Below are 23,816 nucleotides of genomic sequence, written 5' to 3'. Positions count from 1 at the left end.
TGTTCTATATTCTTTTCATCTGGCAATTTAACTTGAGGCAGTTCCTCAGAAAAAGGCCCCTGGCATACAAATCTCCCCAAGCATTTCCAGAGTATGAATTCTCTGTTGTCTGATCTATTTCTGTTTGCAGTATGCAAGTTTCCTTTTAGCTGTACCTGTTCCTTAATTTCTAGCTTTGAGCATGGGCAAATAAGGCATCCAGTTTGGGGAGTGATCAGTTATTAGATTCCAGGGCCTCAGTTGTCCTTGCAGTCTGCTCTGAGAGACTCTTGATGGGCCATTTCATCCTAGTGTAATCTTCCATAACATGTAGTACACAAGAAAGTCAGATAGGAAGTAGTCCATCTTAGGATTCAGGAGCTCTGCTATTAGCGCATAACAACTGCAGCCAAGTTTCACTGATTGTTTGTTAGTGCACTACCTTTAGAGGCACAATAGATACAGAAGTTTTGCCATTTAGCATTGCAGGTATGACACCTTGTATGTTGACTTTGGGATCTCACCAAATGGAATTCCCTCCTATTTATAACCTAAGACAGAAATTGAATCTTTACATCCCAATGGAATGCTAATCTGTTTTTTCCCTCTACCTCACCACAGGCTAGCCCTTTATATACTCAACTATATGTTTCTGCTGGTATGTTGGAGAATTTGGTTTGTTATCTTAGCTTGTCAAAACAATTTTGGAACTCTGATTTCTAACTTTTGTTTCTTACTTTCTCACTTTTTTGTTTCTCTACTTATTCCTTATTACTCTTTGAAAAGATCCGTGCACAAGAGGTGAATGAAGGATCATCTGTCTAAACCTCATGCCTTAATAACAGTCCACGGTCACCAGTCAGCATCCAAAGAGCCCTGTAGTAAGGGTTAGAACTGTCTCTGTTTTGTGTAAAATGAAACAGTGCTAATGTTATTTCCACACGTACAGACTCTGTGTTTATGCTAGTGGACCTGCCTTCAGCATTTGGCACACTTCTCCACCCCAGTTGTCTCACTCAGAAGGTGTTGAATGCCACATATAAGAACAGCTTCAGGTCATGTCATTCCTTTAAAACTCAGCTGGGGATTATGATCAACAGTTTTACCTCTCACAAGGCAGTTATAAAGATTAATTTGTAATAATGGGAACCTACTTTTCAATATATACCTGAGATTTCTGTGTGAAGAAGTGACAAGCCCCACTGCAAATAAGATGTCATGGATGCATGTTTTCAACTGGTGGAGCCGTGACCATGCCTGTGATGTCGCAGCACCAGCAAGAGTCCAGTTTGGATGAAGAACAGCTGACACAAGCAAGGGAAGCTGGGAAGTTTAGAAAAGGAAGTGCTTTGAAAAGGCGGTTAAAGACGCATCTCTGCTGTCTACAGAAGATTCAAATCCCCATTTATTATTGCAGACAAAGTCTGAGAGTCCTGCTCAACACTTCCCTAATGTTGGACCAATGAATAACATCAGTGCTCGGAAATGCCATCTTCCAACTTCTGCTTTATATGAAATATCTTTCTTTCTTTTTGGCATAGTGAGCCATCACTTTCTGTCTGAATTATGCAAAAGTCACTGTTAGTGTGATGGACAGTTTGGTACAGAATAGGTGTTTACGCTTACTGTAACAGGTTAAATGAAAAGTAGTTGACTCTTGCAGTATCCAGTTTTTGAGAGCACCTATGCAGCTCTTCACTTACTGCCAGCCAGTCACGTGTCTGAGTCAGATGGGCACCCCTTCCTGTTGTGTGTGACAAGGAGTGGACAAGGGCAAGAGCTTGGGCATGCAGGAGTATACAAGGAAGTGTTCACATCTCGCTGCACCTCCCTTGAATGCAGTAGCAGAAACAGCCATTCCCACTTCGCCTCCAAGGAGCAGATGTGCCTGCCCATTGACATTTCTGGCTTCTGTTACCGTGAAGGCATTGTGCTTTGCTGAAATCCATCTATTGTCTCTCAAGCAGCTTCAGAAGCCAGATGAAGGTATTCCTCCTAGAATTCAAAGGAAATACTGATCAGGCTTCAGAAAAGACCACATGTGGATATCTGAACCTTTGTGACACATGAGCTCCTATGGGACAATGCAGGCATCAAAATTCAGGATGCAGCAACCAATAGTTGGATGCAGAACCTCTTGGCTAGGGAGACTTGTCTGTAGGATAAATTTCCAAAGCAAATTGGAATATCATTAGAAATTGCTGGAGTGCTTTCCTTGGTGAAAAATTCTTTCCATCATTAAGGACGATGGTCAGAACACTAATACTGTTAGATTTCTACCCCCTTTCAAGAAAATGAAGTTATTAAAGTCAAAAGCAAAACCAAAAATAAAAACTAACAGAAGGGTTTTATCCTCACAGAAAGATGCAGGCTAAACATTTGAATAAGCATACTGGAAATTTCACCTTTTCCAGTGATCTTTCTTATGCAGTGTTCAGAGAAGCAAGTATCATGTCATTCATGGCTATGTTTTTAATTTGTTTATATCATTAACATGTATTTTGGAGTCAACCATTTGTAGAAAAAATTAGGTCTGGAAAGCAAATGTGTCATCTTTTAAAATGAAGATTGATATAAAAGAAGACATTATATATGTCTGTGCCAAGTGATGGCTCCTATGCAGAGTAGCAAACTATAAAAATGTTACTTTAAAAGATGAAATGCAAAGCAATTTCCTTTTTCATTTTTCTTTCTCTGCGGTTGTTATGTTAAGAAGGGTGAACAGGACAGATATCAGGAGGTGCTTCCTGTTTGTGCAAACAGATGACAAGTTGGCATTAACCATATACATGATATAAGATTATCAGAATATCTTAACCACATGCATCACTTTCAAGAGGACTTTTCCAAAGCATTTTCTTTCATTTCCTTTTAAATTAATCTATTAAAATCTATGTGCAGATGTGACAGCTACTTAAATGAGTATTGGTTAATTGTACATAATGCAACATTTTTAATTACCAAACTTTGGCTAAGAATAATACGAAATATGCCGTGGCAGGTATGTATATGGGAAACAGGTTAGAGCTGCCTGGAGGGGAAGGAGAGTAAAAAGAGTGAAAAGAAATGGCATAACTGGGCTTTTAGCAGGCTGTACAGTCAAGAGAGATTTGCTAGCTCTGGATATCTCTTCCTTACTCTGTAGGAAAGGAGGATACTCCTTTCCTTGTAAATGTATTGTCCCAGACACTATTGAAAAAAAGGGAAGACATCAAGGATGTGACCTCACAAGGCCCAACGTCAGTACGTAAAGCCCTGGCAGCTATTCAGGAATAGGTCATCAATATGGCATTTCCTTACAACCTTTTCTGTGATGAAGAGCTGCTATTTTCCCATTCCCTTAATCCAAACTATTCTTAAATCTCATTCTTTGGTCACCTAAACTTGTAACCGGTTTGTTGTCTTCCTGTAACAGAAGTTCCAACGTCACCAGTGTTGTAATCCACTTCTAGTAGCAATTTATCTAAGACTAATAAAATGGTTTTGCTGGTATGTTTGTCTCCCACGGGGCAGTAACAAAGAATTTACAGTCAACTGGTTCACCCATTCTTTGCACTGCTAAACCAAAAGAAACTGAATTTTTCTTTAGTTCAGAAATTGCAACCTAGAAGTGAGGGAGGGGGAAGGGCTTATAGGCCTTTCTTAGGTGTCCCCGTCACCTTTCTAGTCAAATAATGTATGCATCAGTCTTTGTCAAGTGTTTTTCCTGATGACATGTGGAAGACTATGTTGCAGATAGAAATAAGGGCCTGGCCACCAATTTGTACAAAGTATTTTTAGAATGATAGTCTGTAGACTGAATTTTTTAATGCTTATCTGTCTCTAGTAGCACAGCAGTCAGGACTCCCAAAAACAGAGTTTTGGATTAACGCCGTGAAAACAGCTGGCGATGGAGACTAGAAGTCCCTCATAGCATCCCACCGGTCCACTGGGACCAATGCATGCAACCTTCAGCCTCTTGACTTGTGCTTTAAGCTTTTAAGTTCAGATCAACACCCTTGATCTTTGATGAGCTTTGTGGATACATATGTGCCAGTCGGTGTATCTCCCTCCCTGCTCATAAGTTCTAGGCTTGATCTTACAGCTGCCTGGCGATCCAGACTTTTGGCTGGCTATTGTAACCGTCAGGTGGACCTGCTTTGCTCTTCTCATTTGGATCCTGTGGGAACACAGCACGTTTCAGTGAGGCCACTGCCTCTGCTTGCCTTGCCATCATCCTTGGCTCTCAGCTTGCCTTTCCTCTTGGAGCAACACCTGCACTTGCTGCCCCCCAGCACCTAAGATTCAGGATAACGAAGAATGTCACCTGAGATAATCTAGGTGCAAGGTAGCCAGAGTCTGTCAGATATGGAAACTGGGTCTGGCTATAAGAGGCTTGATGCATCCTTCTTACCTAGTTCTGAATCACGTTAAGTCCCAGCTCCCAGACCATTTAGTATTAAACTTAATTCTTTTCATAAGAAACTGACAAACCACAATCACTGAAGAACTGCCTGGATTCCATTAAATAGATTAGACTGGCAGACACTTGTTACTGAAGGTACTGCTCAAGAAAGGAGCCTACATACTGGGCCCTTGATTGTCCTTACCACTTAATTATTAGCTCGTTTTATGCCACTTCAGAGAGCTCCATTATCTGAGAAAAGGCTCCTGTGGAGAGTAAGGAGATGGGTGCTAGTGCCAGGATTCAAATATATTGTGAAATGCATAAATACTGGTAGCTGATTCCTTAGTAGGGACTCTCAGATGGTTTAGAGGCATCAATTAAATAAATCAGAATAGGTATCTTCATGTGAAATCTTACTGACTTCTCACAGAGTAAGTGTGTTAGCATGGTCAGAAAACACTGTGGTACAGAAATCATCATAAAATTATGGAGGGGAGGTCTGCAAAATAATTTCTGTGAGGCAAGGCAGAGTATTGATCTGGAAATCTCTGCACATTTTTTAACTGGTATTTGCAACACTAAGATTTTTTTTTTGCTTTTTGGTTTGGGTCAACTTAAAAGTCACAGATCTTCATGTATTCGTGCTGTGACAGTTAAAGTTGTCTGGAAGTGTTTGCACAGTCCACACTGGAATTCCATAGCCTTGATCTCCATCTTCTGTGGATCTGAGGCATTAGCTGCACTTCCTAGTTTTCCTTACCTTTACTCTGTGGGATTGGCAACAGTCCCATAGTTGCTGCTGCAGTTCCCTGAATCTTTACTCCTTTGAGCCTGACTTCGTGCATGTCCAGCATGTAATCAGAGATAACTGTGGGGGTAAACAATTTTCTTGCAGTTGAGATAAAGAACCCTGGTGTGCCTGGTTTTGGTCCAGTTTGTAAAGTGATACTCGGGTAAGTGGGCCATAATGTTGGGATTAATCCTAAACATCAATGTTCACATATCATTAAGAGTTTCAGCCTTTAATACTTACTGTTTTGTATGTTGGATATTCTTACCTTGTTAATATAGTTAAGAACTGATGGGTTATGCTTGTCTCAGTCTCCAAGGTAATTGAAATATTCTGAGGGCAATGGAAGAAGAGCTTTTCACAGCTATTTTGATCTAATTTGTCAAGTCTGTTATTTCTGGGAGGGGGTGAACAGTCTTCACATGGAACTCTCCAGAGTCCATCAGTCCACAGCTGTAGTTTATCAAGATACCTGCTGTAAACCTTGAAAACTAAATAGCTGCCTTTATACGGAATTTGCATTTTTTTTAATTGAAAGATTATGTGTATGTTAATTTAGAGACAAGTCTCTTTGTAATGCTGGGTAACAGCACAGGACAGGCAGGATGCAAAATCAAACTGGAATAGGCAGCTCCGTATTGAAGCTGAGGGCACACCTGGAAAGATTTATTTCAATCTTCTGATACACTGGAATACTGCTAAATTAATACATTTATTGTAGATTTTATATTCCATATACATTATTCTGTATGACTTCATGTGCTTCAAAAGAATATGTCATAGTCCTGTTGGCATTTTTCGGTTCACCAGTTTAATACGAATGACCCATGGAAGGATTATTTTCTTCTCAGGTCTTTTCAAAAGAGTAAAACCAAGCAAAGCGGCATTGCTGAGCTATGAAACTTTGTAGACTTTCAGAAAGCCAAAGTTAATGAATTAAAACTCAACATAATTCTGAGTTAGGGGAACTTATAGATGGGGAAGTACAGGGCATGTGATTTTCCACGACCACAGAGTAGTGCAGTGGTGTCAGTAGAAGATCCTTCTCTGGGCTTAAAGTACAAACCAATTCTCCTTTTTGCTACACTACACTGTTTGGTTAATGCAAGGCTTATACAGAATCCTTTGGTTAAAACCTCATGACTTTTAAGCAAATGTTTTATACAGTATGCAAAATAGACATGTAGAGATATAAACATTTTTGAAATTCAGAATTACTAACAGTGGAAACTATGTCTTAAAACCCAGTGATGACTCCTAGCTATTGCACATCTTCACAGGGAAAAACGTGCTCTGGTATATGAGAGGCTGGAACACTTCAGAAGCTAGAGTTTCAAATCTCGTGACTCCCCATATACTTTTAAGCGTGCTGTTGCAGTGCCCCCTGTGGTGCCTGGGTTGGTTGGGTCTCCTCTAGTGAGAAAGGAAGAAAACAAAGGAGAGGGCAGGAACACTATATAAATGCTGCTCTTTTTTTTGCCTTTTTTTTTTTTTTAAATGTGGTCTAGGAACAGGTTTAGCTGCTGGTGATGTGATTGAACAGAGAGCATGTAATGCTCCAGGGGTACATAAAGGCAGGAAGAGCCCTCACTGAGAGAAGAAAAGAAAAAACTCTCTTAACAGGAAGGTCTTCTGAGAAACAACATTATAGAACCAAAATAGAGCAACTAGAGGAAGGAAGTCCATGTCCTATATATACAGAAAGGGAGGGGGATCTTCTCCATAGTAATAGGGGGAGCAGGGGAGGGGGAAAAGGGACAACCCAAAGTGCAAAAGGTGTGTTAACTAATTGTACAGGAAAGAGAGATTTGGGGTTTGCTTTTCTTCCCTGTGGTTTTGGTGTGGTACAAAGTCCCATTAAAAAAAATTATTTAAGCTAATAAAATGAGGATTAATTATTTTGGGATAGTTATAAAGCTTGTACTTTAGTATTTGTACTTTATATTCTAAACATCTTATTATTACAAGACTTGAAGCTTGGTTGTTAAAAGAAAGTTTCAGTTCTGTGATTTACAGGGTACGTCCGTTACTCCTATGTATTTGTATTATTGCTGTGTAGTTACAAAATGTTTTGGCACTGGAATACAGCCAGATTTTGCAATGGTATTTAATACACAGAAGTTAGGTGAAGTGGCCTGTGTGTCTGAAACAGTAGTGTAGGTGTCACAGGAGTAATCACTTGCATGGAAATCACAAGATATCCTGAAGGTTGGGATTGTTCTGCGTTTCCTGATGTGGTTTTGCTGATGCACTGAGAATCCATTTTTGCTTTTTCCCACCACTTGTTTCTTGCACTCTTTTCCTCTGGTTAACTCCATCAACAGTCTTGCAGAGCACTTGCAGGACCTGCTGTTGCATGTCTTGCCAGGCAGATCCCTATCAGAAAAGAGGGTGGTCCTTTAGCCTCAGAAAGCTAGCGCCGTAGTAAAGCGAATTGTTAACAATTGGTATGAAACAGCCTTTCCTCCTCCTGTTAATTTACAGTGATTACTTCTAATAACTAGTAAAGCAGTAACCAGGCCCAATTATAACTTCATAAGAGACTGCAGCAGTGTTTGTTGTTTAAAATATTTACTCAAACCTTTTGTATTATATGGGATGGATGATCTTTTTGTTTTAAAATACCTGTAGTTCTTTTTGCAAAGACTGACACCAGTGTCTGGTTTCAGGGTGGGATGATTAACTGGAATAGACTGTTTCCTCCTTTGCGACATAGACATAATGCAAATTATCAAGATCATCGCCCGTCTGAACAAGACACGCCTCCGCCTACTGAGGTTTCTGAAGAGCAGGTAAACGCTTTTCTATTATAAAATGTCATTAAAAACGTGGTTAGGGGTTGTCTCTACTGACTTTTTATTATCTGTTGAGACAGTTCCTTAGATGTTCTCTAAAGCAGCACAAATCAGAGTATCAGATAACAGTCACAATACAGAGGCAGGAAATTGCCATTACTATTTAAATCAGAGTTACAGATCAGCTTGGGAGTTTATGCTTTTAAAAAAAACTTGCTTGGGTTTTGTATTTAAAGATAAGCCAGTTTCAGTAGTGTTGGCTGTTCAAATCTAATTAAAAAGAAATGTTTCAAAGAAGGAGGAATGGCAAATAGATGTCATTATTTGTCTTGTAGACACTTCCTTCACTCAGGTCTCCAGCTTAGGTTTCCAATTCATTCGTATTGAAATTCCATTTTTTGGAAATAGGAATTTTATGCTAGCTGTGGACTGCAGTGCACACTTGGTCTAGAATTTGGATGTTTCCCTCAGAAATTTGGTTCACTGACTTTACATACTGATGCCACAGAGAAGTTTGTGTCTTTTCTGTCAAGTATAGATTTAGACTTACTGTATAGATTTAGACTTCTAGACTTCTGTAGATAGTTTTATTCTCAAAAGAGAGGGTGATTTACTAGGAAATTAAAGAATTTAAGATTAGCTTTATTTCTGTATTCAGGATTTATTGCATGCACTCAAGTTCTCCAGGTTGTAGCCTATCTGCAGTTAGCTGCATTGGCCATTTTATAGTCTAAGGTCTGTACTACCCTTGAGCAAGAGTAGTTTTCAAGGGTGCATTTGTCTTTCCCCTTACCGCTTTTTTTTTAAGGAGATGAGTCAACACTTGGTAGCACCGTGCTGTCATTTGTAGTTACTTTAAAATGAGCTTGTCCCAAACAGAAATCTTTGCTATGATCTGATTTCTAGTTTCGATTCAATGTTAGATTACGTTCAGAATGTTCAAAACTTTAACTGCACTGGTTTTGACTGCAAAGCTATTGGCATACATCCAAAATGGGGGAAAGAAAAATATCAGAAATAAAAAAGGAAAGACGAACACACTAAAGAATGCCTGAAACAAAACCCAGAAACTTAGTTTTGGCTGGGCTGAAAGCCTACTCGGTGCCAGGTATGGGGTGGACCAAAAGAACTCCTTCCTTCCTCGGTTTGTTTATTTGTTTTATTGACAAAATCTGATTATAGGAACTTTTATTGTTGGGCTGGAACTAATGGAATAACTATTAGTCTGACTTATGCTGGATTCTTACCCAAAGCATTTATGCCCAGATTTGTGAAAGCACTATACACTTACATTTTCTCATGCATTGAAGTTGTAAATCTCACCTTATTGCTGTCATTTGCAATGCTATCTAGTTACCCTGCAGAGAAAAAAGTAATATAGAATCATAGAATCATAGAATAGTTAGGGTTGGAAAGGACCTTAAGATCATCTAGTTCCAACCCCCCTGCCATGGGCAGGGACACCTCACACTAAACCGTGCCACCCAAGGCCTCATCCAACCTGGCCTTGAACACCGCCAAGGATGGAGCACTCACAACCTCCCTGGGCAACCCATTCCAGTGCCTCACCACCCTCTCAGTAAAGATTTTCTTCCTTATATCCAATCTAAACTTCCCCTGTTTAAGTTTGAACCCATTGCCCCTTGTCCTGTCACTGCAGTCCCTGATGAAGAGTCCATCCCCAGCATCCCTATAGCCCCCTTCAGATACTGGAAGGCTGCTATGAGGTCTGCACGCAGCCTTCTCTTCTCCAGGCTGAACAGCCCCAACTCTCTCAGCCTATCTTCATACGGCATATAAGCACCTTTGATTTCTCAGGACTGTCCTTATAACTGCACAAAGTGTCTTACAGTGGCAGAAATACAAGGTTTTCTTCTGTTCCTCAGATTAAAAATTACAAGTATTTGCAATTGCTTGTGCATACAGAAATCTCTGCATTTATTGTGAGGTTTTTAGCACCGTAAATTACCATTAGCAGTACCTTTTTCCTTGAGTCGATTCAGTTCCTGTGGTTAAAATACACTCAGATGAAAAGAGCTTTTTGTTGTTACAATCTGTTCTCCCTGATACTGGCTGAATGTTTCTGTAAATTAGACCATTACAACTCCATCCAGAGCTTCTTAAGGCTAGAATTCATGGCAACTGCAGTAAAAAAAACCTTTCTTCTGAAATACATTTCTGTGGTTAGCTTTTCTTCCACTGCCTGCCCTTTTTCTCATAAAAACCCCAATCTTAGATGAAAAATCAGAGAGAGGAGACTTTAGAAACTAGTTACAGGTTACGAAATCCAGTTTGAAGTTAAACTGGTTGCAGAGGTGTTGAAAGTAACAATTCATTTCTCTCTCTACCAGAAAGTGAGAAACTGACATTGGGTTGTAAGGGGGGAAAAGGGGGAAAGGCAGAAAAATGATCAGTATGATATTTGATATTCTGACAAGCAAGACAGCAGTTTTCAAACGTTTTGTGATGGTGTATTTAGTTTAAGAAAAGGAGGGCCCTCACCTCCAGGCATACTTGGCAGTAGCATATTTCTCAGTAAACCACCAAAGCAAGGAAGATTAAAAATGCTGAAAGTTCTGGGAGTGTGCTACAGGAAGGGGAGGTTGCTTTTAATGGCGCCTTTATTTTAAAAGGCATTTAAATTATTTTGAATGCTAGCGCACGTTGCTCTTGCACACTGGGAAGATTCTTTCAGTCATATTTAATTGAGAACTGTAGCTTTTAAGTTTACTTTAGATTGGAGTTTAACCATAAATTAAATTTGGTTTTGCATACATTGCTTTTTACATGTGGCAGTTTGAATATCTGTTAGCGCAGAGCAAAAAGCTGAGGTGTCAAGTACACAATACTATAAAGAAGGATGGACACGTGGTTACTGATTACCAAAATCTCTGTCTTAATGTGCCCTTTTCCAGGTAATCCTTCCATCAAGTGTCATGGACTTATGCTGTTTTGAGAATACGTAGAATCCTTCCAAGAATTTAACTGAACCTATTTAAGTGTTCTTCTTGCCTCTCTTTTAGGGCTTTCAGAAGGTTTATTTTAGAAACCACCTAGAATGAATAGTTTTGAGTTCTTTAGTGGCCCCTGAAGAAGTAGGTATTTTGAAGGAAAGTGGAGCTAAGGATATCTGGGCAGGTTTCCGCATCTGCCATAAAGCTCTGTATTTTAGACACTGTTGTATTCTTGAGGTCCTGTTCTTGCCAAGAGCAGCAAGTCCCAAGGTCAGATTGTAGTTGTGATGTGTGGTGCCATACTTTCTGTTTTACTCTTCTTTCGAAACTGGACCAGCTAGGAAAATACAAGTGTGGCACTTCCGGCAAACAGTTGGTTTTGAATGGAGTATCAGAAAGCAGTCATCTCTGTGGCAGTGTTCTCAAGCATGCTGTCCCAGATGCATCTTTGTGACAGTGCATAGCCGTGCTTGCTTATTCTCTGGAGAGGCTCAACAGCCCTATCAATGGAAAAGCAATCTCTAACACTGTTAACACGACTAGTGCACACGCGTTGTGAATAAAGCTGGTTTTAAAGTGGTCTTATGTTACTTCTTTTCCAGGTTGCGCGACTTATGGAAATGGGATTTTCCAGGGGAGATGCTCTAGAAGCTCTGAGGGCTTCAAATAATGACTTAAATGTAGCCACTAATTTTCTGCTGCAGCACTGATGGTTTTCCGTGTGAAGGAACTTCCCTCGAAGGGTTTGTACGCATCGGGAAGAGGATCAAAGCCACCTGCTGGACAGACTCGCGAAGGTCGTCCCCGCACGAGCGTCAGAGAAGAGAAACCGGCTCTGCGTGACTGATGATTCAAAGCAGTGCTAATGAATGACGTGAACTGTTCCCAAGCCTTCAGGTCACTCGGTGGTTTCTAGTCTGGTTGTGCTCTTCAAAGTAACTTTAGTTTCTAATGATTACTGGATATCACCTAAATTTATTTTTGAAATAAAGTAGGTGGTTTTTTTCTTGTAAATCCTTGTTAGACATGTTATCAGGCTTAATGACTAGGAAAAGAAGCTCCAACAACCACAACAACTAGATTTACCTATCAAGGAAAATAATATTTTCTTCATTTACCAGTCTGATTTGTCTGGCTTACATGTTATTTTACAGTACTTGATTTTTGACTACAGTAATAAGAGGTTTGAAGGTCATTACAATTTCAACTCAGTAAAGGGTTATGGGACTATTATGTCATTCTTTGGAAAGTTTTATTAATGCCTGTAATATTTTATTTCTTGAATTCCTTTTTAAATGAAAGTTGTCATTCAGCACATAATAAACAGGTAGGATGAGAGAAAATTCATGTGCTTGTTGCAAGTCTGGTAAGTGACTGCTGTAAATTTAAACTTTTACAGACTGAGTGAATTGCTATTCAGATACAGGTCAGGAAGAAGATACTCATGGGAAGCAATAAAGATGAATTGAATGATACAGTAAGATCAGAACTGAAATTATTTGAATGTCTTCCATATCTAGTTCAGACGGACTTGGTAACGATGGATGCATGCTGTGTCCCTATGTGCTGGTTTCATTTTTTGAGCTGGCCACACACTGTCTTAAAAGAAAATGATAAAATGCTAACTTTTCTATTTAAAGTTCTAGTTTTCTACTGTCAAAGATGCGGATGACCCTACATTTGCCAAATCCTCACTGTTGAAGCAACTTGATGTTGATCACAGACTGGAATATTAACCTTAAGGGTGATTCAGGCTTACACAGAAGGTAACAGCCAAGAAATATGCCAAGAAAGTACAATATTGGTTTAGAATTTTAGAGTGATAAACAAGCTTGCTTGGCTTGACTCTGAGAAATGCTCAATATTAGCACCTCAGGACTTTCAGGGTGGAGAGAGGTGAACATTTCTATAAAAAAGCTGAAGTAATACAAGATTCCAAACTGTGACTCTATGAAACCAGTATACACATGTATCTCAAGCATTTAATATGTTTCTGTATATACTTGTATTCGTATATCGTGTGTATATGTGTTTATTTATATACACACAGGCATATTTAATACAAACATTTAGAATAAGATGCAGGTCATCAGAAGCATAACAGAAGGCGACAGCATGTACAAAGGGGAGAAGGTAAAAGAATACAGAAGAGAGAAGGATGTTTTAGAAATCAGAATGAACACATGTGTATTAAAGTATAGATCTGCAGTCTCACTTGGCCTGGAAAATATACCAGGAAACTACAGGACAAGACTTAGGGAAAGAGAGAGAGGTGCCTTTCTTTTTCTCTTTTAATTGACTGGTAAAACTGAAAAAAGCCCTTTAGGCATACAAGTACTTATCCCGAAATGACATAAAGTTTGTGCAGCTTTTGGCACATGACATAGTTTTTAATAAGGTCAGTGTGCTGTATGTATTTTTTAGTATTTTCCAGTGGGTAAAATAAGGGGGTTTTGCAATGACTGTGTGTTTTCCTGGGTTTTGATCAACTCCCTTCAGGGTTTGGCTTGCTGCTATGCTTGCATTATTTGGGCAGGGTCTGCTTTTCAGTTGAAAGGTTTTGTTTGTGTGAAGCTGAGTGGCTCTGTATGTGTATATGCTGCGGACATTTCTGTATCCAGAGAACTGTGAAAACCTGCTCTTACAAAGCAAAGGCCAAATGTAAGTTAAAAAAGCCCTACAACAATTTGTATATGCAGACTAATTAAATGCTTCGAAACAAGGACAGGTTTTAATTTTGAAGGTTATTTCCTTCACAAATATTTTATCCAAAGTAGCAATAAAGAGTAGTGAATTACTTTAGTAGAAGTCAAATTTTGCCTTGTAGGAAATAAAGGTCCACCTAGCCCAGGGTAAATTAAATGTGACCTGTGCCCTTTCAGACATTGCCCTGCTGTAGGGACAAGCACAAAGTGCATTTATTCCTTGGAATTTTGAAATGTGTTGAGTGGCATCCGGGACACGTTACATGGATATTCTCCAAGTCTAAATCCTTTCTTACTGTTACCTGTACAAGGGGTATTCAAATGTCACTGTTGTGTGGAAAACCCCGTTTTGCTGGGTATTTGACAAAACATGGTCAAACATAAGTGGTAAAATTCAGGTCTTGGTGATGTCAGTTGAAAACTCCCCTTGACATCTGTGGCAGCAGTTTGTGCTCAAAATGCTTCCAGGGTTGTGCTTTCCAATTAAGAAAAAAAAAAAGAAGTGGTGAAAGGAGGGGTCTCGGATGCTGTTGAACACAGTTCCTGTTTCATGCAAGAGTCATAGAAGAAAGGTTCACACATTGGAGCAGGAAAACAGTGGTGAAACTTGCATGGACCATTTCTGGGAACACAAAGAGCATGTTCTTCACAACCCACACAGTGTTTGTCCAATACGTTTTGAATATCTCATCGCACAGTTCCTATTTTGTGTGTGACACGGTATTTTTTAGGCATCCAGAGAATACAGCATACTTTTTATGGAGAGGATTTGCAGTCTCTAGGAAATTCACACTGGTTTTAGTAAAGCCAGGATTTGGTATTTTGAAATAAAAGTAGTTTCTACTATTAAAATTTGTCTGCTAGACTGGGATTGTTGTCTTCTAAGACATCGGAGAAATTTATTGGGGACTTTCCTAGACAGTTGTGTGATATTTCACAGTACACCCACAGTGAGGTTTGTAGTTATAGAATCTGCCTGATAAGCCACCAGGTTCTCAAGCCTTAACTTTTTGCTTAGATGCCTCTGTATCTACCGAAACCATTTTCGTCTCTCAAGCCAAGTGTTAAAGGTTGCCTTCTACTTAGTGAGCACAGGGATTGAGGGGGTTGGTTCAGGTACCAGCCTGTGCTGTCTAGAGCTTGTCGCTGCCTTTGTGAACATGTGATGGAGAAAAAGGTCTCGATGTTTTTGTCTGAAACAGAACAAGCAAGCAAGCAAAACATACTGCAAGGTACTGGGCAAAGAGCAACAGGCTCTCCTTTTTGTGTGTGTGTGTGTGTGTATATATGTATATGCATATATGTGTATGCATATATATATATATGCAGAGAGTAAGTGAGAATATTCATGTATTGTTTTTATGAAATTAACTGGACCTAAGAGTTTGTTGAAGAAAATTAAAAGTCTGTGTTAAAAGATACCCATCTCACACAGTCTGTATTTGGAGTCTATATGCAGTTGCAAAGGCACTCAGATTTGAAAACACTCAGAACTAGAACTCTGTTGTAGGGGAACTGCATCTCTTTCTGGATAAATAAATGCACAGTATTCATTTGAACTAATAGAGGTTTTGATACATAAGTGCAATTAATGTCTTGTGTGGGTTCTTCCTTGAGAAAAACCTAAATGAGATTATCATTCTTTAATAGTGTAGCCATAGTAGTATTTTATATAAATGAGTATAGATACTATTTCATTACGAGAGTCACATAAACACACAAACACTATATGTATTTATATGTATGCATATTATATATATATATATGCTGACTTAAAACATACGGGGTTTGGTTTAATTTTTAGTAGGGTTACCTTTCTCGTCTGTGTATATATAAAGGGGTGCTTTGACTTTAGGAAGACCACACCTAGTTGAACTCAGAGAGGGTATGTGCTACCAATAGTTTTCAGTCCAAATAGAAGACAAGAAGCAGATGATGGGAACAGAGGAACAGTACAGCCTGATGGATGGGTGCCACTGGTGAGAATCTCAACAAATTGGTAGTTCAGCTGTTTGTCATTTGATTTTTTCCAGAGGAGAGTTTCAGAGGAAACAAGAAGTTAGCTGGGCTCACACATGTTTGTGGGGGACTGTCTCTAAACCTGGATGGCAGCATTGGAGAAAGCAGGAATATACATACTTCAAAAACAGGTGAAAAATTCCCAGATCATGGCTAAACTGAAAGCAGGACTTGGTCTTTTGATCAGAGATAAATAGGGATCATAGATGTCACTTAAGTTTAGCAAAGGAGAGGACTTAAGGGATTTGAGGGAGGTGGACTGAGAAAAAACAGAGAAATTCAAGAAAAGGAGCAAAGCAGAGGGTGGGCTGCAGAAGACAGGTCTGCACTCCATTCTATTGCCAAAGTCCTCTTCTGGCACCCCGTCCCAGTGGCAGAGACACCTGCTCCAGAAAGGACCCAGCTCCTCGCAGGTCCCACTGCTCTTCACACCGAAGGTTATTTATAAATCCCCAGGCCATAAGAGCACACCACCTTCCCAGGGACACCAGTGTGCCATGTAAAGGAGGCACATCAAGAGCTTGTGCTTTCACAAGGCTTGTCCTCAGCGTTTGCTTTGCTTGCGAAGGATAAAGGCACACATGCACCTCTAAAACGAAAAAGTTGCCCACATTGCCTGGCCCAAACAATCACCAGGGCTTGTTACTTGGTGGTCAGAAGCTTTTATTTTGAGTAGATATGTACGTTTTTACATTATGTTCTTTAACTAGCTTACAGAGGTGGATGCCACAACGTGCAATAGCTTCAGTGGAGGACAGTTTAAAGCACAGACTTGAAGAGGTGTGTTGTACAGCACAGAGAGCTAATGTGTAACTGACAGGTAATGTGTAACTACAACCAGGAGCTGTTTTTCCCCAGTGCCCTCCTAGAAGTTGGGAACCGCTGCTAAGCGAAAAAGCAATGCTAGTCGAGCTTGAGGTGCTCATTTACCATCAAGATGCAGCTTGTCAGGCAGGTTGTCTGCAGAGGTCCTGGCACCTTTCTGCTCCATTCGATTGCCTGAGCCCTTTTGCAGAAGTTCAGGAGAAACTTGGAATACACTGATACGCGTGGGTAATACACCGCGTTAGAGGGGCTTGGCTCACAGGGGAGGGTTGAGTTACAGGGGTCACAGCATGAGTTTGCAAAGAAAATCTCAGTTTGCACTGTGTATGTGTATAATCCATATACACAGGTATGGTAGTGTCTTGTGACCACAGAAGGTGTACTCACTGCCCTTAGATAAAAATTCAGTTTTCTCAGAAGACAGCATGGCAATAGTCTGCAGACTAGGGTGAAGCAAGAAAGACCTCCATTCTGTGCAGCTACAGCTCTATACAGAGAGCTATCCCGCATCTCAGTGTGCTGGCGTGTGCTTGCCATGTATTTCACAACCACCCTACTTACTAAATGCACCATGTTCCTGCAACACAGTGGACATGCAAAAGGAGCACCAGCTGCCTATCTTTATTTAGGTTTCCACGCGTATTTTTAACCTCAAGGAAGGGTTTCAGCTCCCTCTTCCAGCATTGTCCCTCTCTTCTTTGCACAGCAGCTCCAAGGAGGCTGCATTCAGGCCAATGGTAGTGTGTCCCCCCGGACCCATGGCAGCAGCTGGGAGGGCTTCACAAGCGTGGGGTTCCAGAGAGGGAGCAGGAGGGGCAGCCAAGTGGAGCTGGTAGTGAAATGGGGATCAATGGTTCTCAGAGGGTTCACCTGTGGGACAAAGCAAGGAGCAGGAAACACACGAGGTGCTGGCCGTAGCTGCTCGGCTGGTTAAAGGAAGCAACATTGCGCAAGGAGCTCAGATCAGGCAGATGAATGAAGCGTACAGAAAGGGTTACTGTGCCTCCAGACAAAATGCTCTGTACGGTTTCTCTTCCACTTCAGTGAAATGCTCCGTTTTCAAGTAGCTGGGCAGCACCCCCAGTTGGGGGAGCTGGTGCGACACAGGATTCCTTCCGTAGACAGTTCTCCTTTGCCCAGGCTCCTTCTGATCCCTTCTGCCCAAGTCCCTTCCCTCTCCACCACTTGGGTGTCCCCTCGGCTCCAGCTAGCTGCCTGCTGTCCCCGGGTGGGTACTTTCAGCAGCAAAGGGCCCCTGGCTGGCATCAATCCAAAGGATGGAGGCTGGGTCCACCTGTCACACGCAGCACTACACGCAGCTATTCACCTATTTCTTTTTCCAAAGGTTCTTCCTGGTAGCAAGAAGATGAAACATGGGGATACTTTTGCCACTAAAATACTTTGGAGAAAACCAGAGCTCAATAAAGAGCAAACAAGGCTAGGTTTATAGTCCACCTTTTTCTGAGAAGGCTTCCTCACAGACTTGCCTTTGCCTCAGCTGTAGGCTCCAGCCTGGCAAAACATGTCTGTGCTGTGGTCGTGAGGAGGGTTGGCCACCACTGTGGACCCGTGCTCTGGTGTTCATGTGGAGGCTCTCTGAGACCGATAGCTATGTACCACTGTTCTCCAGACAGCCCCCACCAGCCACACAGGAATTCTGAGCTGTGAAGATGGCAGAGCCAAGCTCTGCCCAGCACAAGTAGGTGATCTGAGGTGACAGTCACCAGCTCTGGATGGGGAGGTTCAGACTGGACAGTGGGGAAAATGTTCCCATTCGGAGAGCAGTGCAGCACCCCTTGGTGGGGGGGAGCCGCCTTGCATGGAGGTTCCAAGCCTTGGCTAGATGAAGCCGTGGCCAGCCTGACACCGTGCCAGCCACAGTTTGGCTTGGAGTAGGCTGTTGGATGATGTGAGGCAGACAGGTCCCTTGCAGCCAACACTTCTTTGACAAATTAATAGGGCAGCAGAACTGTACAGCAACTAGCAGCCTAGCCAGGCTCCTTTAAGGTGTTCAGACCATTGACAGATTATTGCATACTAACTCTTCCTCATACATTGTGCTTTTCAGGACACAGGCTCTCTGCAGGCCAGCACTGAGGTCAGGCCTGCTCTGAGGAGGGCTCAGACAGCTTTCTGAAAGGACCTGTCAGAGTCCCTTTCCCACCTGAATTATTTTAGGCATCCCTCTTATTCAGCCTTCAGGATGCTACACTTACCCATACCATAAGTAAAACCACCATCATCCAAAAGCTCATTTGTGCACATTCAAAATGAGAAAGGGCTGTACATGACTATTGCTAACTTTCTAGGCATAAAGAAAGGTTATTATCTGAGAGAGTTATTTGTATTAATCAAAAGTGTCCATTCAGGTTTACTTTTCAGCAAAATAAAGCTGCTGGCTTTGTTCCTCTTCATGTCTCGATGCATGTTTCTGTCCCTTCCAGCCTCAACCAGAAGAGCAGAATTCCCAGGAACTGTGAAATCCTGCGTGTGTTTATTTTATCATAGACCCGCAACTTCAGAAAAGAGCCTAGGAAGTCCCTGCTCCTGATGACTTCCTCCTCATCGCACGGGCTCATAACTGGACAGGAACGCAACATGTAAGTTGCCCTTCGCAAGGCTCTCGGAATTGTCAGGCCAACAGGTTCAAGCAAAGGTCAGTCAAGGTCATGTAAGGCTATTCCTTGTTCCCTTTCCTCCGCTCCCTTCAAGTAAGGGTGGGAGGGTTTCTGCAGCGAGTGCCCCCAGAGTGAATTTGCAGCCCCAGCACCGGCATCCCCTTCCTGTCAGTGGGTCCCAGGGCAACTGCAGCGCTGTCAGCAGTGGAGAAGGAGCAGCCGCGCAAGCAGCAGATGCAGGCAGCAGCACTCCCAGGAGCTCTGCAGCTTCACAGCCTCACACCCTCCCCTGAGGAAGGGCTTTTCTGGTTGCTTTTACTGCTCACCCCATGCAGCACCTGGGTACAAGAGTGGGGATGCTGAGCAAGAGGAGAGCGGAGCTGCTGTTTGTCAGTGCGGGTAAGGAGCTGCAGGCAACTTTCTGCATGGAAATAAAATCCCAGCCTTTTCCTGAAATGCCCCGAGTCCATGTGCTCCGCGCCAGCTGCCCCAAGGCCTGTGGGGACGCTGCCCCAGTGCTCCAGGGCAGGGAGGCAGGACAGCCATGGTGGTCACCAGCAGCCACCAGCCTCACAGGGAATGCAGACAGGGGAGGGAGAGTGGCATGGTGCAGTGCTGAGAAATCCCCAGCTGGGTTTGCCATTGCACAAGCTACCTCCTCTGGAGATGGGACTAAAATGGACCACTCTGTTCTCCAGGATGGTGGGTCCCGCAGTGCTGAGCACAGAGCCAGTCGTGCGGAGCCAGGCAAGGCTGTGTCCCAGCTCGGTTAGCTTTGTGAGAGCCCCTGGCTTCAGGAAGGGGAGCGATGGAGCCTGTTGGAGGTGCTGGTCCTTGCAGCCCAGCTCTAGCTCCTGCCCTCAGGGATGGTTCATAAGCTGCAGGCCAGAGCGAAAGGGAGGTGTTGTGCCGCTAGACAGAGATGGAGCCAGGTTGCTGGCTGTGGCTGTTGCTGTCAGAGGGGGTCTTGGCAGTGGAGGAGGAGGTCATTGAGCCGCTGTTCCTGAAGATGCGGAGCAGCCTCCGCTTGTAGCCCCGGAAGGCAAAGAAGTAGATGATGGGGTCGATGCAGCAGTTGAGGTTCATGAACGCCACAGTGACTTGCAGGGACATCTTGAAGGCTTGCTGTTCACGGCAGGATGGCTGGTAGAGGATCTTCTTGACCATGAACTGGACAATGTTGAGGTGATAGGGACTGAAGCAGAGAAGGACAGCCAGCAGCACCACCAGGATGATGGTGAAGGCCCTGCGGTGGTGCCCATTCTTCACTGTCAGAGGGTTCTCCTTGGCTGTCTGGCAGAGTTTGAGGTTGATCCTCACATAGCACACCAAGATGATACCCACAGGCAGGAAAAATCCAATCACGCAAGCCCCCAGGAGCAGGTAGGGCAGCTTGGGAATCTCCTCAAAGTTGAAGTACTCCATGCACGTCAACTTGTCCCCCATCCTCCGCGTCATGGGCCGCAGGAGCAGCGGCGCTGTCTGCAGGAACACCAAGGACCAGATGAGGATGCAGACACCCCTGGCACGGCTCATCTTGCGGATCCTGCCGGGGTGCCTGGTGCGCACCACGGCGATGTAGCGGTCCACGCTTACGCAGGTCATGAAGTAGATGCCCACATAGGTGTTCATGTAAAAAATAAAGGCTGTGACCCGGCAGAACCAGTCCCCAAATGGCCAGTCAAACTCCAGGACATAGTAGGCAATCCTGCCTGGCAGTGCCAGGGTGAAGAGAGCATCGGAGAGGGCCAGGTTCACTAGGTAGAGGTCGGTGGAGTTGAGTTTCTTCTTCCTGCCCTGGAAGGTGATGCAGAGGGCCAGGATGTTCCCGCAGGCGCCGAACACCAGCAGGGCAGTGTAGAAGAGGGAGAAGGTGACTTTGGCAGAGAAGTGGTGGTTGTGCACATTGCAGCTGCTCTGGTTGCTGGAGGTGAGGTTGGCAGGCGGGAACGCAGCCTCCACAAAAGCCATTTCCACAGTGCTTCGTGAGCTCTTGCCCTCTCCCTTGGAATAAGAACAGAGATGAAACTTGCAGCTTATTGATAACAGGAGTGGCACTCATAGGGCCGGCCCTCATTGCAAAGCAGAAAGCCAGTCCGCTGCTCCCTGCCTCCCCCCAGTACCACACAGCTCGAGTCATTTGGAAAAATGCACCTCTTGTGATTTCGGTGCGAGCGCCCCAACAACGGCTGTGACTCATTGTGCTCTTGTCACCAGCTCCTCTTATTTTGGGGCGCTTTTCTTGCAAATCAATTCCAGAAAGGGAGGAGGGGAGATTCCCTGTCACACAAACAAGGTCCCAAACTTGTCTGGTGACGGCGAGGTCATTTATTCATCGAAATGAGGAGCTTCATTGAGAAAATGCCCAGAAAGCAGTGGGGGTGGGGGTGCAGAGGTGAGCACCTCTGCTCCCCTTTGCAAAGAGCAGCACCTTTGCAACCCGCGGGTTGGGACCAGAACAGGAGCACACCTGAAGGAATTCAAGGAGAGGAAAAATCCCGGCTTTCCCCAAAAATCCCATCCCATCCAAAGCGGGGAGGAGGGAACACACACCCAGCACCGAACCCCTGCGACCCGCACACCCTCCCGCTGTTTGCCCTGCTGCGGGACACGGCTCCGTGCCCTGCAACGGGCCGGGACAGCAGCGGGGACCCCCTGCACCTCCATCCCCCGCCTTCCCTTCCGCGCCCCCTGGCCCTGCGCTCACCCCACGGGGTCGCCGCCCGGCTCCACTCCCCTGGCGCTCAACAGCGGCGGGACAGGACGGGACGGTCCCCAGACGGCGGGGCTGAGATGCTCACACGCACACGCCCCAAAGAGGAATCCGGGCTCTAACCTGGGAGCGGAGGTGCCTCCTCCTTCTTCCCCTCCTTCTCCTCTATTCCTCCTTCTCTATTCCTCCTCCTCTTCCTCCCGGCCGGTGCTGGGGGGGCGGCAGCCGCGTCGCCTCGCTCCCTGCCTGCACCCGGCTGCGTTGTGAGCGCCTCTTGGGATTCGCTCACATTATAAAAGCACCGTGAGGTCTGGTGGGTTTTTTTTGTTGTTGTTGTTGGGTTTTCTCTCTCTCTCTCTCTCTCTTTGGGTTAGTAAAAATGTGTGTTCTTTCTGGGTTTGAGGTTTTTTCAGTGTGTGAGAGGCATTTTGCTGCAGTGGGGGTTATTCTCAGTAGTGGCTGAGCTGGAGAAGATAAATGACTGTACCTGCACAGCAATCGCTCCTGACATCTGAGCTGACTTTGGGTTTTACTCTGAAAATTTCTACAAGGATGCAAAATGCGACTGAACAATGAAAACAGCCCCACTCTGGCTCATGTGCCATCCAGAGGGTTCAACCCTGCACACGCACGCATGGCCAGGGCAGCACCATCAGACCATGGTACCTAAAATGTCAGGATGAATCCCCCATGGAGCCTATTGCACTTGTGGCTGGTGTGTGGCATGGCTCCCTAGGCTGTGGCAAAACCCAGATTTGCCTTTCATGCACACACAGAGACCACCAGGCACAGCTCCTTGAGGCTAACCTGAGTGGAATGAGACAGTTTGCCCTGAGTAGAAATATCACAGAATCACAGAATGGTTTGGGTTGGAAGGGACCATAAAGAACACCCAGTTCCAACCCCCCTGCCATGGGCAGGGACACCTTCCGCTATCCAGGTTGCTCAAAGCCCCATCCAACCTGGCCTATGAACACAGCCACGGATGGGTCATCCATAACTTGTCCTGGCAACATGTGCCAGTGCCTCACCACCCTCATTGTATATTTTCATTATTAGGATGATCTGTTGTCTGGTCAATGTAGAGCAAAGCCTTTTGTCTCAGTTGGAGCTCTCAGAGGGACAGAGCCTGCTCTGTTCCTGCGAGGTGCCGGGTAGTGGAGAGCTCTGATTGACCCCACAGCCCTGCATGCAGGTGCTGCTGGAGACTGGTACAGGCAACCAGTACATCTTCCCATGGGGGAGAGAGAATATCCGCCCACCCAGCACTTCCCAAAATGTTTGCAGAAGCACAGCCTGCTCCGTGGCTGCCAGAATGGCCTTCCCCATAGTGGCTATTTAATGGAGACCACAGGGACTTTTAAATCCCAAGAGGATTTTACGCACTTTTTAGCGGGTTATGGGGTATTTTTGGTGGTGGTGGTGATCATCTTGCTCATTTCATTTTTTTTCCTCTCCCCAAAACTCATAATAAAATAGGAAATTCCCATCATGGGACATTCAGGGCACTACCGAAAAATCCTGAGGCCAAGAAGTGTCAAGGTTTAAGACTCCATTTAAGCTAAACTTACATTTCCCTCTGAGCTAGTAAAGCTCAATCAATTCTTTAATTGCATAATATTCATGTTTTAAAACATAGGGGCATTAAACTCCGTACTAATCTGTGTACTTATGTACTGTGAGTCATTCATATAGAAATTACACAGTGACTGACATTGCCATGAATTATTACAAGTTGAAGGTACCTAGCAAAAGTAATAGTGAAAATTTGCCAACAACCATCTGTTGGAGATACTTTTGTTGCTCGGGGGGTTTATATCCCACGAAGGAAGAAGTTTGCTAATGAGAGAACAATTGCTGAATAAATGATTTGTAATACTCCGTAGTAAGATGGGGATTTACTACATGCACATCTGTCAGGAATTAAGTTAATCAAACTCGTGTAGGGCTCAAAGGTTCTTGAGCTGTTTCATCATGATGATGGAAATTCCTGATGGATATAACATTAGAGAAGTGTTATGCCTGCAGAAA

At 43.7% G+C, this 23,816-nt stretch overlaps 2 protein-coding genes across 3 annotated transcripts in view; one reads left to right on the top strand and one right to left on the bottom strand.

Moving 5' to 3' along the window:
* The window catches only part of UBAC2 (UBA domain containing 2), a 93,964-nt gene extending 81,737 nt beyond the window's left edge, over nucleotides 1-12,227 (top strand). Inside the window, exons 8-9 of one of the 2 annotated variants that reach the window (XM_080613172.1) lie at nucleotides 7,826-7,948; nucleotides 11,508-12,227. In XM_080613172.1, the coding sequence (XP_080469298.1) occupies nucleotides 7,826-7,948; nucleotides 11,508-11,615 (231 nt within the window). In that variant the 3' untranslated portion in view covers nucleotides 11,616-12,227. Of the gene's footprint in view, nucleotides 1-765; nucleotides 899-7,825; nucleotides 7,949-11,507 lie in introns of those variants that run through there. The other variant, XM_080613173.1, reaches the window with a different exon arrangement.
* Nucleotides 12,228-19,984: 7,757 nt separating this feature from the next.
* Nucleotides 19,985-21,043, bottom strand: LOC308219235 (G-protein coupled receptor 183-like; the record flags this gene model as incomplete). The annotated part of the gene is made up of 1 exon (XM_080613863.1): nucleotides 19,985-21,043. One exon carries the CDS (start codon nucleotides 21,041-21,043, stop codon nucleotides 19,985-19,987), a length of 1,059 nt encoding a protein of 352 aa, XP_080469989.1.
* Nucleotides 21,044-23,816: the final 2,773 nt, after the last annotated feature.

The sequence above is a fragment of the Psittacula echo genome (genome assembly GCF_963264785.1).
Source record: "Psittacula echo genome assembly, chromosome: 3".
Classification (NCBI taxonomy): Eukaryota; Metazoa; Chordata; class Aves; order Psittaciformes; family Psittacidae; genus Psittacula; species Psittacula echo.
This window is presented reverse-complemented; position numbering and strand designations above follow the sequence as displayed.